The 13,739-nt window shown below is 34.9% G+C and overlaps 1 protein-coding gene and 1 long non-coding RNA gene across 2 annotated transcripts; both read right to left on the bottom strand.

Moving 5' to 3' along the window:
- Positions 1 to 803: 803 nt before the first annotated feature.
- Positions 804 to 2,261, bottom strand: LOC110820057 (uncharacterized). Its single transcript, XR_002540802.2, has 2 exons — positions 1,242 to 2,261; positions 804 to 1,161 (listed from the first exon to the last, which is right to left on the bottom strand). It is a non-coding gene; the product is annotated as an uncharacterized LOC110820057 (long non-coding RNA).
- A 686-nt stretch (positions 2,262 to 2,947) lies between these two features.
- Positions 2,948 to 13,475, bottom strand: LOC110820049 (BTB/POZ domain protein). The gene is made up of 3 exons (XM_022049422.2): positions 13,086 to 13,475; positions 12,024 to 12,997; positions 2,948 to 4,112 (listed from the first exon to the last, which is right to left on the bottom strand). The coding sequence occupies exons 2-3, from the start codon at positions 12,657 to 12,659 to the stop codon at positions 3,144 to 3,146; spliced, it is 1,605 nt and encodes a 534-aa protein (XP_021905114.1). The 5' UTR covers positions 12,660 to 12,997; positions 13,086 to 13,475; the 3' UTR covers positions 2,948 to 3,143.
- Between the last annotated feature and the right edge of the window lie 264 nt (positions 13,476 to 13,739).

Genomic DNA, 13,739 nt, shown 5'->3' with positions numbered 1-13,739 from the left:
TAAATTCGTCATTGAATTTGTTGATTGTCGTTTTGTTATTTGATTATTTTAAGTTAGTTTCAAGTTTTTTCTATTTGAAATTGCAATTTTTTTTATTTGTTATTTGAATTTTATTTAGTGATTGTGTTTTAATATTTTATCAAACTTATTTACTCCCAAACTTAATTTTCCTCATTATTTCCCTTTTCATTCCTTTTATTCTATTATCTCATTCTTATCATCTAAAATGTTTATCCTCTCTCATTTCTTTCATTCTCATCTTAATCACCTTAATAATAATTTCCATTCGCCATTTTAATTTAATTTATAAATTTTGTTTTTAAATTTATTAGTTACTTCAGCTTCAGAATTCTATTATTTATTTATATACAAACCATTTCCTAAATACTTTACATTTCCATCTTATACCATTCTTAATAATTATTCATTTGTTCTAAACATAATGATTCATCATGCAACCTACATACTGTCCTAAATTATTCAAAATCATTCTAATCACTTTCATCATCACATGACTCATCCTCATCACCATCATCAACACATTCGTTATCATCACATTCATCATCGCATTTCAAACGTAACATAGACATGCATAAATCAATCATACGACACACACATGAATGAAATCCATTATTTCATGTTCCTTGTTACCAAGTTTGATTATCAATTATCAATCTCTTATTTCTTAAGCCCTTATCAAATTCCTTAAATTTTGATTTTAGAAAATATTTTATTTTAAAAAATATGTGGTTTCAGGATAGCTACTAGATATACTTACCTCACCAAAAGACTAAGACCTGATATCGCTCTTTAACATTCTCTTCAAGTACAATTCATTATACGTGAAACTATACATCATTATTAGGAGAATTTCTAATACCAGAATTAAATATAATAATTTATAAACTACGTATTACATTTTCTAAATCTAAACTTCAATTTACCCAGTTAAATTTTAATCAAACTTAAGCGAGCTAACAACACAAGATCATGAATTTCCAAATTTTACCTTGAACGGGGTTTGGGATTCCCAAAGGAAACATATCCTGGTTCATCGAAAGACATAGTTAGACCAGTTCGATCCTCATGGTCACCAACACGATAACCCAAAATGGTATCGGGCTACGGTCCTCTCTCAATCCCGACTACCTATTCGAATATCTTCCTTGTTCACACACAAAATACATGCATTAAATGATGAATAATTTTAATTAAAATACGAAAAAGGAAACTAATTTAACCTGAAACATGCAGCCCTCTGGTCATTGGAGTCACCACGCACCACCACGTGCCACCTGTACGATCAAACCTACGTCGTCGACATCGCCACACGCTGACCCATATGCCACTACTAAAATCAACACCACCAGTAATGCACTGTCACCATGTTACAAGCGTCATATCTAAAATAGATCAAACATTCGTTGCGTGCGGCACACCAGCACCAGGTCGCGCCATGTTTCTTTCTTTTTTATTTCTTTGTTTTGTAGTTTTCTTTTCTTTTTTTTTTCCTTTCTTCTTCTCTTTTTTTTTGCTTTTTTTTCTCTCTCTTTTTTTTTTCTCTTTTTTTTCTTTTCTTTTCTTTTTCTTTTTTTCTCTCCCTGCGGTTACTCTCTCCTCCATAGCATGTGCCATGGCCACCGCGCCGTGCGCATATCCTCCTTTCGCCATGCACACAAAACTGCTTGCACCTCTTCCTGCCGAACGGTTCGCTCACTCTTGGTCGCGCACGAATCTTGATCCCCCATGCACCTGATCTTTTTCTCCTTCTTCTTTTTCTTCTTCTTCTTCTTCTTCTTCTCTTCTTCTTCTTCTTCTTTTTCTTCTTCTTCTTCTTTTTCTTCTCCCTCTTCTTCTTCTGTCACGCCTGTCGATCTCCCTTTCTCTCTCTTGCTCCCTCGCATGATCCCATTCTTCCTTTTTTTTCGATCGGTCGCCGCTCTCTTCTCATCGGGTTGCATCAGTTTTTCTTCCACCAACGCACAAATCTCCCCTTCCATCGTGTGTTGTGCCCTCTTCTCTCTCTTTTTCACTGCAAGTGGTAACTCTCGGTCACCTTTTCTTTCTTTTTTTCTTTATTTTTCTTTTCTTTTCTTTCCTTCCCCGATAGGCCCTGGGTCAAGTTGGGCATGGTTGGGCTTTTAAACTAGCCCTCAACAAATTTAGACCGCACAATCTTAACATATGTGGTTGCATGCAGTCCATTGGATGCGGCTTCATTAATGGCAAAATCATAATTTTGCCCCACATGATTCTCAACAATTAGATCGTGATTCTCTTTAAACCAGAACCGTCTGTGCACGTGGCCATTGGATCACCTAAGAATGCACGTAGGTCGTTCGCTTGACATCTTGTATGTGAACTATTGGATTGCAATCATTACCCTCTACAAGCCTGCACGCTGTTGGATCCCTTCCTCGTGTTCATCACCATTCGATCGACCCCAAATGCATGGGAATGTCGGATCTGATTACAGCAGGTGTCTGGTGGCTGACCACGCGTGCAAGTAAGCTAACACTTTGCATCCCCTGGGTGGTCTGCGACCACGTCAACCGCTTAGGTGTCCCAAGTTCTGTAAATTACGTAATGGCCCATAAATTTAGTTTTTTTTTTATCTGAGTCGTGAATTAAATTTTAATTCAGAAAAGACTCCAAAGGTCCCTAATACTAATTATTTATATGTTTAGGGACAAATCTTAATTTTAATAATTTTCTTAGGGTTTAAATTATGCATTAATTAATTATTTGACTAAACAAAAACATAAATTAATAATTTAAATTTTGAGGTATTACATATTTGTTATAAATTATTATGTTCAACAATATATTCATAATAATACATAAATTACAATTTATAATTATTTAATCTATATACATAAGTTTAGTATAATTTATAATTACTAAATTTTCTGTAAAAATAATTTTGTGAACAATATTTCTCATGAGATACCCAAAAAGTTTAGCCTTGATTTTTCATTAAAATCATGACTAATATAACTCAAAAAGATACATCAAGAAGCATACAAATGCATTGCCTGCAGCCTGGAGCCTGAAGGCAAGTTCTTACTCCAAACTGTGAAATACAATTTCTATATAATTTACATATATCATTACTGTAACTCGAATTGGTTTTCTCTTCAGATCTACTGCTTCAATGTCATTGAGTCATCTGACTGATGTAGGTTACCTTGTGAATTGGTATAAGGTCTAATGAAAGCTCTCCTCCACCAAACCTCAAAGGCTCTCTGCAAGTTTGGGCAGTTATCACCAACTTTCAGAAAGCTACCCAACCACGAAAGCAAAATACTCTGCTGCTCCTCAAGTGGTAAAGTGAGAATTGTCCTACCGATTCCTTCCTCGACGACTTTTCTGTCGAACGACCTACACCCGTGTTGCAACCAACTGTAGTCATTGATCAAAGGCTGCAGCCAGGCTTGTAACAATATTTGACGAGTATCCTTTGATGGTAGCAACTCCCCTCTTCCAATACCAACAAAAAGCCTTGCTGTAATGCGGTTAACATGGTATCGAGTCACGATTGGCAGCTTTTCATGCAACACTGATAATTCTTGTTGGCTAGCCCATAATAAAGCAAACTCATCTGCTGCTTGCTTGTCAATCAAAATCTCAAGTAACCATGAGAGGTTATCAGATTCTAGAGCTATTTGCTTCACCACAGGTTCTTTGGTGTCCATTAATTTATCAGCAAACTTGGGTTCAATGGCCTCTTTGAATAGAGACAACAGTGAAGCCAAGCAGCTTTTGCAAGAGGCATAAATTGTTTCATTAGAGATGTCCGCCGAACCTGCGTGACTAGGGAGACTGTTGTGCTCTCTAAGGAGCTTCAGGACTACGGATTTCATTTCACGCCGTCCTTTCTCCTCATTACTTTTGAGAACAAGTTCCATTATGTGGGAAAGTGTGTCTCCAGGTGGATTAGAGAATTCAGAAGCAATTCGTTTCAACACTGGGTTGACCCCAATTCCCTCACCCTGCAGTCGTAAAACTGATGAAACCACTTTTTCTTCTTCCTCTTCCCCAACCCAAGGAACTGCTTCTAAATATTCCAAGCATGACTCAATGCATGAGTTGAAGCCAAGTGTCTCAGCAACCTGCAGATCAGTTTTATGCAAGTGAGAAAAGATTTCACAGGCTATTAAGTGCAAAAATATGAATGGTAAATAATTAGAAGATGATTCATATAATGAAATCAACAGTTTTCTCTTTGATACTAAAAAAAATCTGTTAATAGACGAAGAGAAATATAACCTTGGAGCACAAAGAATCCTTCCTGAAGAAAGAAAACAAGACTAAAAGAAAATGAGAAAAATTGCTTGCTGACAAAAATTTGCTAGAAACGAGATCCCAAGATGAGGAAAGACCCACTTGAAGAACTATTAAGATCCAGGAGAAACCAATTGGTGAACCATTGTCTAGGACAAAATAGATGAATACACACACATTGATGTCAAGGAAAGAACTGAAGGCAGGGAAGAGGTTTAACTGACTGACAATGCATTTAATCAATTTATATACAGCTTGGTAGTTTGTATTAGATAAACAGATCAATCAGAGAATTTAGGAAAACCAACTTCCAGCACTGTTTTCCTCAGTCAGGAGGAGAAATTCTCCAGTGGGAGACTCTTTCTGAATGGTCAATGCCCAGGTGGTGGGGGTTTGAAGGTTGAGAGGAATTTAAATGGCTGGGAGGAGGAAAACATTTGGCTGTTTCAAAGACTTGAATCCATACAAGTCTCCAAGTTAAATCGGAATATGCCAGCATGCAACCTTTCTTCTAAAGGGACTTTTCCCTAAAATTGTTTTATTTAACACCACTCATACCTCAACCAATAATTCTTGGTTCCCCTGAAAGCAGATTTAGAGGAGAAATGCTCCCTAAAGTATCTATTTTTGCATAGATAACTGCAAATGGGCACATCCTCATTATCAACAGCCTTATCAAGAAATGCAAAGCTATGGTGAATAGTTGTTGCTTGTGTAATCATATTCAAGATATAGATCATCTTCTACTATGATCATGGTAAATACATGTTTTGTAGTTATATACACATATCCTCCACACACAAAACACATTGATAATATCATAAAGATTCTATGGGAAATGGAAGATATATAAATGAGGCAAAGGAAGATTAAAGTTTATTAACAGTGTAGACTGAAGGCTTCTCCAAAGAGCCGATCACACCCAAATTGGAAGGGACCAACACCACAGTTTTGGTCAGTAGCAACAAATGTCCAGATAAAAGGGACTTTCCATATTCTTAGGGGACTGTTTACTTGCGGGTGTCAGACCATCACCAGAGAAAGGATCTCTTAACAATAATAATCAATCTTCTAATATTACATCAAAATCCATAGCTAATGGTGAAGATGTTACATAAGGGAGCTATTACATATAAAATAAGAAGTCTGGCTGTAATAGAGGCTGATTTCTCATAATAAAATAAAATAAAATTGAATTATGTAGGAACAAAATAAAGAAGAAATTGTTCCTTCTAATCAACGCAAAATCCTAATTCTGCTTGTTTCAACCTTACTAAAACCATGGCTTGATCTACAATCTGGGTTTAAGAAATCTATCTAACGGCTCAAGTCACCCACTACCAATAGTTTGGAGCTTAAACCTTTGAGAGTCAATAGTTCAACCCTGAAAAATTGTTGACCAAGTAGCACTTAGGTCAGGAGAATTATACATGGTACCAAAGTATATATGTATTAGCTAGATGATTCGGCAATCGTGCACCTTATTGGACCTTGTGGCCCTTTGATTGATAATTGTGGTGGGTTGTGATTGTGATTGATGTACTCTTGGTGGGAACATCAATCATCTAAGTCATGAGAATTGTAATAAAGCAATCTAATATTGCAAAACCAATGATTAGCATGCTCTATAAAAAGCCACAAGTTACTCACTATCAATAATTTGCTCCTAAGAGTTTGAATACAAATTGTACTTGAGCCTGGGGCATTATATTTATGTATGTGTGCTAACATTTGTGCTTTGAAATGTAGTACGGACTCTGAAGAAGCATCATGTGAGATCTATCAAGCACATGGGTAGAGGCAATCCTAATGAATAAATAAGCCAACAAATGCCAGACCTCCACTGTCTCCTTCACAAAAACAGCCTGCTTTAGGCATGTACGAAATTGTTCTGGTTATGCTACTCAGCCAAAATGCTCAGATGAAAGCCATAGCCACCTTTATGAAGAGCAGGCAAAAACACAGTCTAAATCATTGTCCTTTAGGATTAGATTACAGTTGAGATATGTGAAATCTAGGGTTTAGACATCGTTAGAGAGAACCACCAATCTCTAGAGTTAAGGTACTCTTAACTTTTTTTAATTAATTATTCTCTTATTGATTGTATTAATGCAAACTGTTTGCATCTTACAGGAATGCCATATCACAAGCTTTCTTTTTCAACACAAGTTAATAAACTTTTAGTCCACTTTTAATAGTTTTTTTAAAAAATATAGTCCATTCTAAATAATGCTAACTATAGTAAATACTAAATTTTTAATTTTAAGGTTCTTTAGTTCATCTTGTTTCCTTATTAACATAAAATAATTCTTATTCTACCTATTTTGAAACTCCAATCTGTCCTAAATATCCTCTATTTCCGCATTGAACCTGAACTAACAGCAATAGTGGAATCAGCTCAGACTTACTCAACTATGGGCAGCCGCACCTAGACCATTATACTCTTCTGCCACTTTTTTTTTTCTTTCTTCTGCAGTTTTCTTTTCCTTCAATGATTATTTGGGTCAACCATCTAGCAAGAGGTGTCAACTAATCCCTTCATTCATCCCTACCCTCATGACATCACTACAACAAGCAACAAAATCAATGATCTTACTACTATATAATTTACTTGGATAAAATTATATATCCATATACATACAAATTTGTAAATAATAAAAATAACAATGACAACCTTTAAAATAATAACAATAATAAAAACACTAACAATAATAAAAACACTAATAGTGACGATAATAATGATAATAAAAATAAAGTACTATTTTAAAGAACATAATACATTATTTAACTTAAATTTAATATTATGTAAGCTAGATATTGTTTTTAAAGTAAATAATATCTGAATATTTAATTAGAAATACGTTAGATAAGTGAAACTCATAATTCAAAGTAAAAAAAAAAGAATATATAATTTAAAAAGAAATATATATATATTAAAATTAAACAAGTTTACCAAGTTCTGATACATAAATGTTTTAAATTTAAAATTTTACGTAAAAATAAAAAAATTTATCTTAAAAAACAACTTATTTAGTACCAAATGATACTAGTATTTCGACCAGTTTTGACCCAATCAAACTATGTCTTTACCACTCATTATTATAGCAGTTCAGTTCATACAAGTAAATATGAACCAGTATGGTATTGTATTAACTTCAATGCTTCTGCCTCTTCTTCTCAGTTTTTTACGACTTTTTCTTTGTCTAAGGTGGTAGAAGCTCTTAAAAATTGAGCACTTATAGAATCTTCCACATCACTACAGGACTATTGGCCATATAGATTGTAGCAGAAGCAAAGAAGTGGGCATGATGGATTAACACCAATCCCATACTGATCAGACTAATGGTCTTAATGCATTATCCATCTCCTAAATTCAATGTGTTGTTGAAGTCAAGAGTATATTTCATCATGTGATTCCAAATGGCCAAAATTTAGTTTCGATGATGCAATCCTGCATCAAGGAGGAACCCCGTAGAAATCAAGATTCCAGCGGGATAGTTAACCACAAGAACGCAGTCACACAGAAATAATGTGCAGCGCGCACAACACGCACGCATGCAGCACGGGAGCCGCATGCGTGCAAACACATAGGCTCCCCAAGCACGCGTGCCACACCCAGCACGCGGGTGCAGACCCACATGCACAACAAAAAGAAATTCCCGTAGGGACTCCCGCAGATTCCGTTCCAAACAAGCAAACAGTTTCAAATTCTTTTTGTTTCCTAAACGGGATTATCTCAAAGAGGAAAGTATTATTACATCCTTAATCACTTTCCTAATTGGGATTATTCTAAAAAATGGGCCAAATTTGTTCAAAGTGGACTTGAGGCCCAAGAAGAAACCCATGGTATTGGAAATCGCCTAGGAGGAGATGGACCAAGCCTTTGTCCAAATCAAGGAAGAACCAAGGCCTCATGGCCAAGGAGGGTCATGGCCCAAGGAGACCGCAACAAAAGGGAGCAGGTCGGGCTAAGCCGCAGCCTTGGGGAGCTGTTGCTTGCACGCGGGAAGGAGTGTTCGTGTGGAAAGGACAGCCCGTGAGGCGTGCGGTATGGGAGTTTGATGCCGAGAGAGAGCCTTCCTTGTTCCTATTTTCACATGTAAAAATTATGGTTGATTTTCCAAGAAGAACTCTGCAGCAAGTTGAAGTTTAAAAGAAGATTAAAGCACATGGGAAATATGGTAAAAGGAGTCTTATCTAGATTATATTATATTAATTTTTAATTAATATTTTATTCCTCAATTTTATCTTTAGGAAATATGGTAAAAAGGAGAAGTCTTATCCAAATTATATTATATTAATTTTTAATTAATATTTTATTACTTAATTTTATCCTCAGAAATATTTAATTATTATTTTAGCATTAAGATTAAGTTGAGTCTAAATTTTATGGAGAGTATTAATTAAATTCCAGTATTTGTAATTATTTAGAATTATCCGGGTAAAAGTCTATATAAAGGCCTCACCTTATGTTGTAAACAACAACTTTCAAAATCAATATAATTACTAAGTTTTGTTTCTAAATTAGCTTTACTAATTTTGAAAGTGAGTGTTCTTCAAGAGAAGTTGATTCAACCATCTTATTGAGCTGAGAATTTGAATCGACCCATCAGGTAAGTCGTAACATCTTTTCTATTCCTTTTTATTTTCCTAGTTACCATGAGTTGCCGTCAAATTGCTGATTGTGATTGAAGTAGGAAGGGTTTAATTTAGGGAATTAAGTTTCTGCATACTAAGCACAGTAGGTCCATGATCAAGGTGTTTTTGATCCTGAAGCTCCCTACATCATTTCCTATAATACTAATGCTATGAGGCACATTCATTTTCGTTTATGGGTTATGTTCCATTTGAATGTGCCAATAAAACCTATCCAGAACCTAGGATGCATGTGTTGCAGGCATATATTCTGAGGGCTCTGCTATTGCAATGGATGGTAGGTATTGGAGGAAGTGGAGGATTATTAGGAAAAACTTTAGAGGGCAAATTCAAAAACTTAATCTGTAAGTTGAAGTTAAGAGAGGAAACTTTATATTCTAATCATAATATTTAGAATAGTTGATGTGGTGTGCAAGAGTTACAGAAAACTAGATAATGCGGAACTCAGGATCAACTAACATGAAGCATTCAGAATCTTTAAACTCTCAACAAATCCTTTCTACTTGACCTACATTCAACCCATGAATGTCAACCAAGGTAATTAGAATGATGATTTGAATTGATTAAATGCCACAAGATGGAACCTTGATAAGTGAAATTAATTTCAGAAAAATTAATAAAACACCATAAGAATTTATCTTAATAAATTGAATCAATTCCCATTCAACAAGAAGGTTGAAGAAAACCTCATTAATTGAAAACTAAAAACTCATAATTTTATTATTCTTAAATTTGAATAAATACAACTAGGAATTGAAAACCTATTTATAGAGTAGGTCAAGTGTATTACAATAAAATAAATCTTCTAAATTAATTGTAAAAATTACAAGAAAATTAAATCTTATCTTGAATGAAAAAATAATGAGAATTAAGAAGACTTTGTCTAAAATAGGATAATTAATTGTAGCGGAATTAGAGGAAGTAAATATAGCTAATTAAGGATGGCCATTAAAGAAGTAAAGAGGCCACCGATATCTTTCTTAAAATATGGGGTTTAGTTCTTTAATAAATGAGATTTGATTTTCTCTTCCTTTAAAATATCATATGCTTTAGGAAGAAATCTTCCCTCTTGGCTAATTCTTCCTTTAAAGAAATTATTTTCCCTTTATTTGCTCACATCACTGGATTACTGATCAGATGGTTGGGTTTCTAAACGAGCGTCAATAATGATGGTGATGGTGGAAGATACAGCAAGTTGACTATAATTCTATGACAAGTGTACTTGCCAGGAGGAGGGCCCTGGTTAGTCTCAAGGGGATGTTCAGTAACTGAAACCTCAAAACCACTACTTACAGGTGTCCTTTCCATGAATGCTCACAAGGAATTTGTAAGCCCAAGGTACGTTCATCCTGGAGCTGCTCCTAACATTACTGGATTTTCCATTGGTGTCACTGACCCCCAGTCACGCTTTTACCATACAAACTCCATTATGAATTTGGGCCATTCAACGGAAGCTATGATTCTTTGGTAAAACAAGTCTACCAAAGGATAAAAGAGATGTATATATATATATATATAATATTAATCAATATATATTTATAGCAAAAGCAATTTTCATTCTGCATTTTCATGTGTTCAGCAATTCGATGCATTAATCAGGAGCAGTTGTGGCAAACCGCTTTGAATATGAAGAAATCGCAAATCCCTACTCTGCTTGTCAGCAAAATAAATTGCCATAGACCAAGAAAATTATAGTGCTTAACTCTGAAATGCAAAATCTTTGAATTTCTAAGACCAATGCCTCAGTTCCAGCATTCCTATCTAGTCATGTTGTTAGTTTATTAGTATCATTTATCCCCTAGAAAAGCACATGACTTCCTGTAGTCCTAAGGGAAAGTTAGCCAACAGAGATTTCTTTGCCTTCCAGAAGCACTTTGCTCTAAAGCAATATCTTCATCTACAATCTCTGCGCCTCCTAGGAGCACTTTGCTCTAAAGCAGTATCTTCATCTATCAACAGTAGTAAATGCTTTTTCTTGTTAATTTCTAACAAACTTAGAATGGTAAGTTAGATCTCCATGACAAGCACCCTAGAGGTGAAAGAAAAGAACTCTAACTATCTGCTAAGACTATGTTTGGAATAAATGAAGTATAGCTATGAAATTCATTTGAAATATATACTTAATTCAACTAGATATGGAAACTTTTATTATTTTCCAAATTCATCAAAATATACACAGTTAGGTATTTAAAAATATACACATATTGGATATGGTAGAACTTCTTTTTTAAAAAAAATAAAAGAGATGGTAGAAAATTCTATTAGAAGAGAGATAGAAATTGACCATTTTTGTATCATGACGGAATTTTCACATGGATTATTTCAATCCCGCTTGAAACTCCTTAAGGGATCAATTTATCATTTTATAAAAGATTTTCAAACTTTCATAGTTAAATTGTGGATTTCTGAATAAATTCCACTAATGAAGTTTATATTTCCAAACATAGCCTAACCAAAGAAAATGAACTATTCTGCAAATTGAGGAGCTCAATACTCTAAAATGATGGTCCATTTTAACTCAGTGTGTTGTGATGTATGTGTAATAGCATCATAATAAATCCTGTCATCTATACAGTATCTAATCTAAGAATCAGTATACTAAGGAACAGCAAGAATCCACCGAATCTAGTCAGTCTTTCATATGAAGTTTTGCAGTGACTGCAGCCCATCTACATTCAAAATGAATCACTAAATTATAATATTAAATGTGTAGCACCTAATAACAATGATTCCTTAATTAAATAGTCGGTACTTCTCTCCTTCTATATGAGGTCATAGATTTAAGTCGAACTGTGTGTTTCGTGTTTTCTCATAAAAAAGTTATGTTGTGATTTATATGCATTTGTCACCTTACTGATGAAATATATAAATTTTCACTCAAAAAAACAAAAATTGCAGCACCTAAGGAATACAATATTTAGCTTGACCAGGTCTTTTCCTTTGCAATATCTAAACATATGCAGGAAATTCTACTAGACCCGTAACAGCCAAAGAACATATACTACAGACAATAACACAGACACAGATATATAATGCAATAAGGACTCAGAAGAAGGAATCCATGACATGGATTGATAAGTTACCTTGAGAATCCGAAGGACACGCGAAACATTTTGCTTGATCAACCGCTGCTTCATATCTTTGCAATACATAAGGCCCACAGTTTCAACATAAATTTCAATATCCTCACAATCATCCACTTCAAGACAAGAGAAACCAGACTCCTGTTTGGCAAGTTTATCTTTGAAAAAGCTGCTATGCCCTGCTAAAACATTTTTATGGACACTCAATTTGACACAAAATCCCTGCTTTCCAAGTAATACTACTTTCATATCACTGGTTCCAGCTTCACCAAACTCAATTGCCACCTTTCTTGGCAAGTTTTCTACCTTAGGTCTTGATGGCCTCTCAGGAACCACTGGTGGAGTAACGGCAGGTGTATCAGAGACAAAATTTTGTTGATCATCAGAGGCAAACCCTGATCTGATTGGGGTAGATGTTGACTTTTTCTCAGTCAAAGAGGTTTGTTTCTTCTGGACTGTAGTTTTGGGTGGTGGGGAGGAGGATTTAGGTTTGTTTAGAGGATTTTGTGCTTTAAGGGATTTCTGGAACACAACAGGAGAGGGACAACACCAAAAACCTTCTGGGGTTACAGCAATTGGCACGTTTCTAATCTTGGTTTGGCCTTGTTCTACCCTTGTCACTCTAATTTCAGCCATTTGCTTCACCAATAATTCACAGCAGTTCCAAAACCAAAACTTATATTTTTAAAAAAGAAAAAGAAGCTATTTAATTTACAATCAAAACCAAATCTTGCAAAAGAAAGCAGAGAAACGAAAAGCTGGGTAGTTTCCAGCTGATTTTGAAAACCAAACTAATTTCATTTCATCTCAATACTGCATATATCAATCGTTGTAAGATATTCCTTGCCAAGAAGAAAACAGTAAGCAAGCAAAATCAGGAGTTGCTTAATACAAGTATTTTACCAGCTACAAGAATGCTTGTATAACCAATTTCTTCGCCTTGTCTACTTGTAACAACAGATCAAATCCCAGACCTTAAAAGAAAAAAAAAAAAAAGAAAAACGTAATGGAAATACAGAAAACGCCAAGGAAGGGGGTTATAGGAAGTTTGAGATAACTAACCCTTGAAGCGCGTATATTTCTAAGCTTCTAAGCAAGTAAAATGATTGAATGAAAGCTCCCGTGTCAAGCATCAGGGGAACCAGGAACAAGTAAACAGATTAGAATAATGACTGCTAGCAATATCTCCTTTCTTTTAATTTCTAAAATGAATTGAAGGAAGTGAAAAAAGAAAAAGAAAAAGGAAGAAATGCTTTTGATGATTAAATGTATAGTGGGTCTCAATTGTTTTTTTGCATGCCTCTGCAAAAACCATACATATATATATATATATATTCTTTCTTCTCTTTCTCTCTCTAAAAAACAGTTTCTCAGAAATGAAACAGGGCCACCGCACGCCACGCCTCCTCATCATCATCCTTTGCTTTTCCCTTCTTTTCTTTCCTTTTCCTTTTTTTTTTTTTCTAAATTTTCTTTTAATTTAAAGACAGGTTCTTTATGTCTGTGTTGCTGGATTCTCTAGGCAAACTGCTCATTGGTTTCATCACTCCATGTGGACTAATAAGGAACGAAATGACTATTATGCCCTCTACTACTGCCAAGTCAATGGTCAACGTTAAGGGCATTGTGGGCAACAAACCATAACTTCGAAAACACTACAAATTTTGATTTTGGACGGAATTGGGCTTTCGTGAAAGTAATGGATGATACCCAACA

The sequence above is a fragment of the Carica papaya genome, chromosome 4, assembly GCF_054855325.1.
Source record: "Carica papaya isolate Zhongbai chromosome 4, ASM5485532v1, whole genome shotgun sequence".
In the NCBI taxonomy this organism is placed as follows: domain Eukaryota; kingdom Viridiplantae; phylum Streptophyta; class Magnoliopsida; order Brassicales; family Caricaceae; genus Carica; species Carica papaya.
The sequence above is the reverse complement of the archived record's forward strand: the minus strand, read 5'-3'. Positions and strand labels throughout refer to the sequence as shown.

Excerpts from the sequence above, each read along its gene's own strand:
- LOC110820049 (XM_022049422.2), bottom strand. The coding sequence starts at position 12,659 with ATGGCTGAAATTAGAGTGACAAGGGTAGAACAAGGCCAAACCAAGATT. Across the intron at positions 4,113-12,023 it reads GTGTCCTTCGGATTCTCAAG|GTTGCTGAGACACTTGGCTT; the intron begins GTAACTTATCAA and ends ACTGATCTGCAG.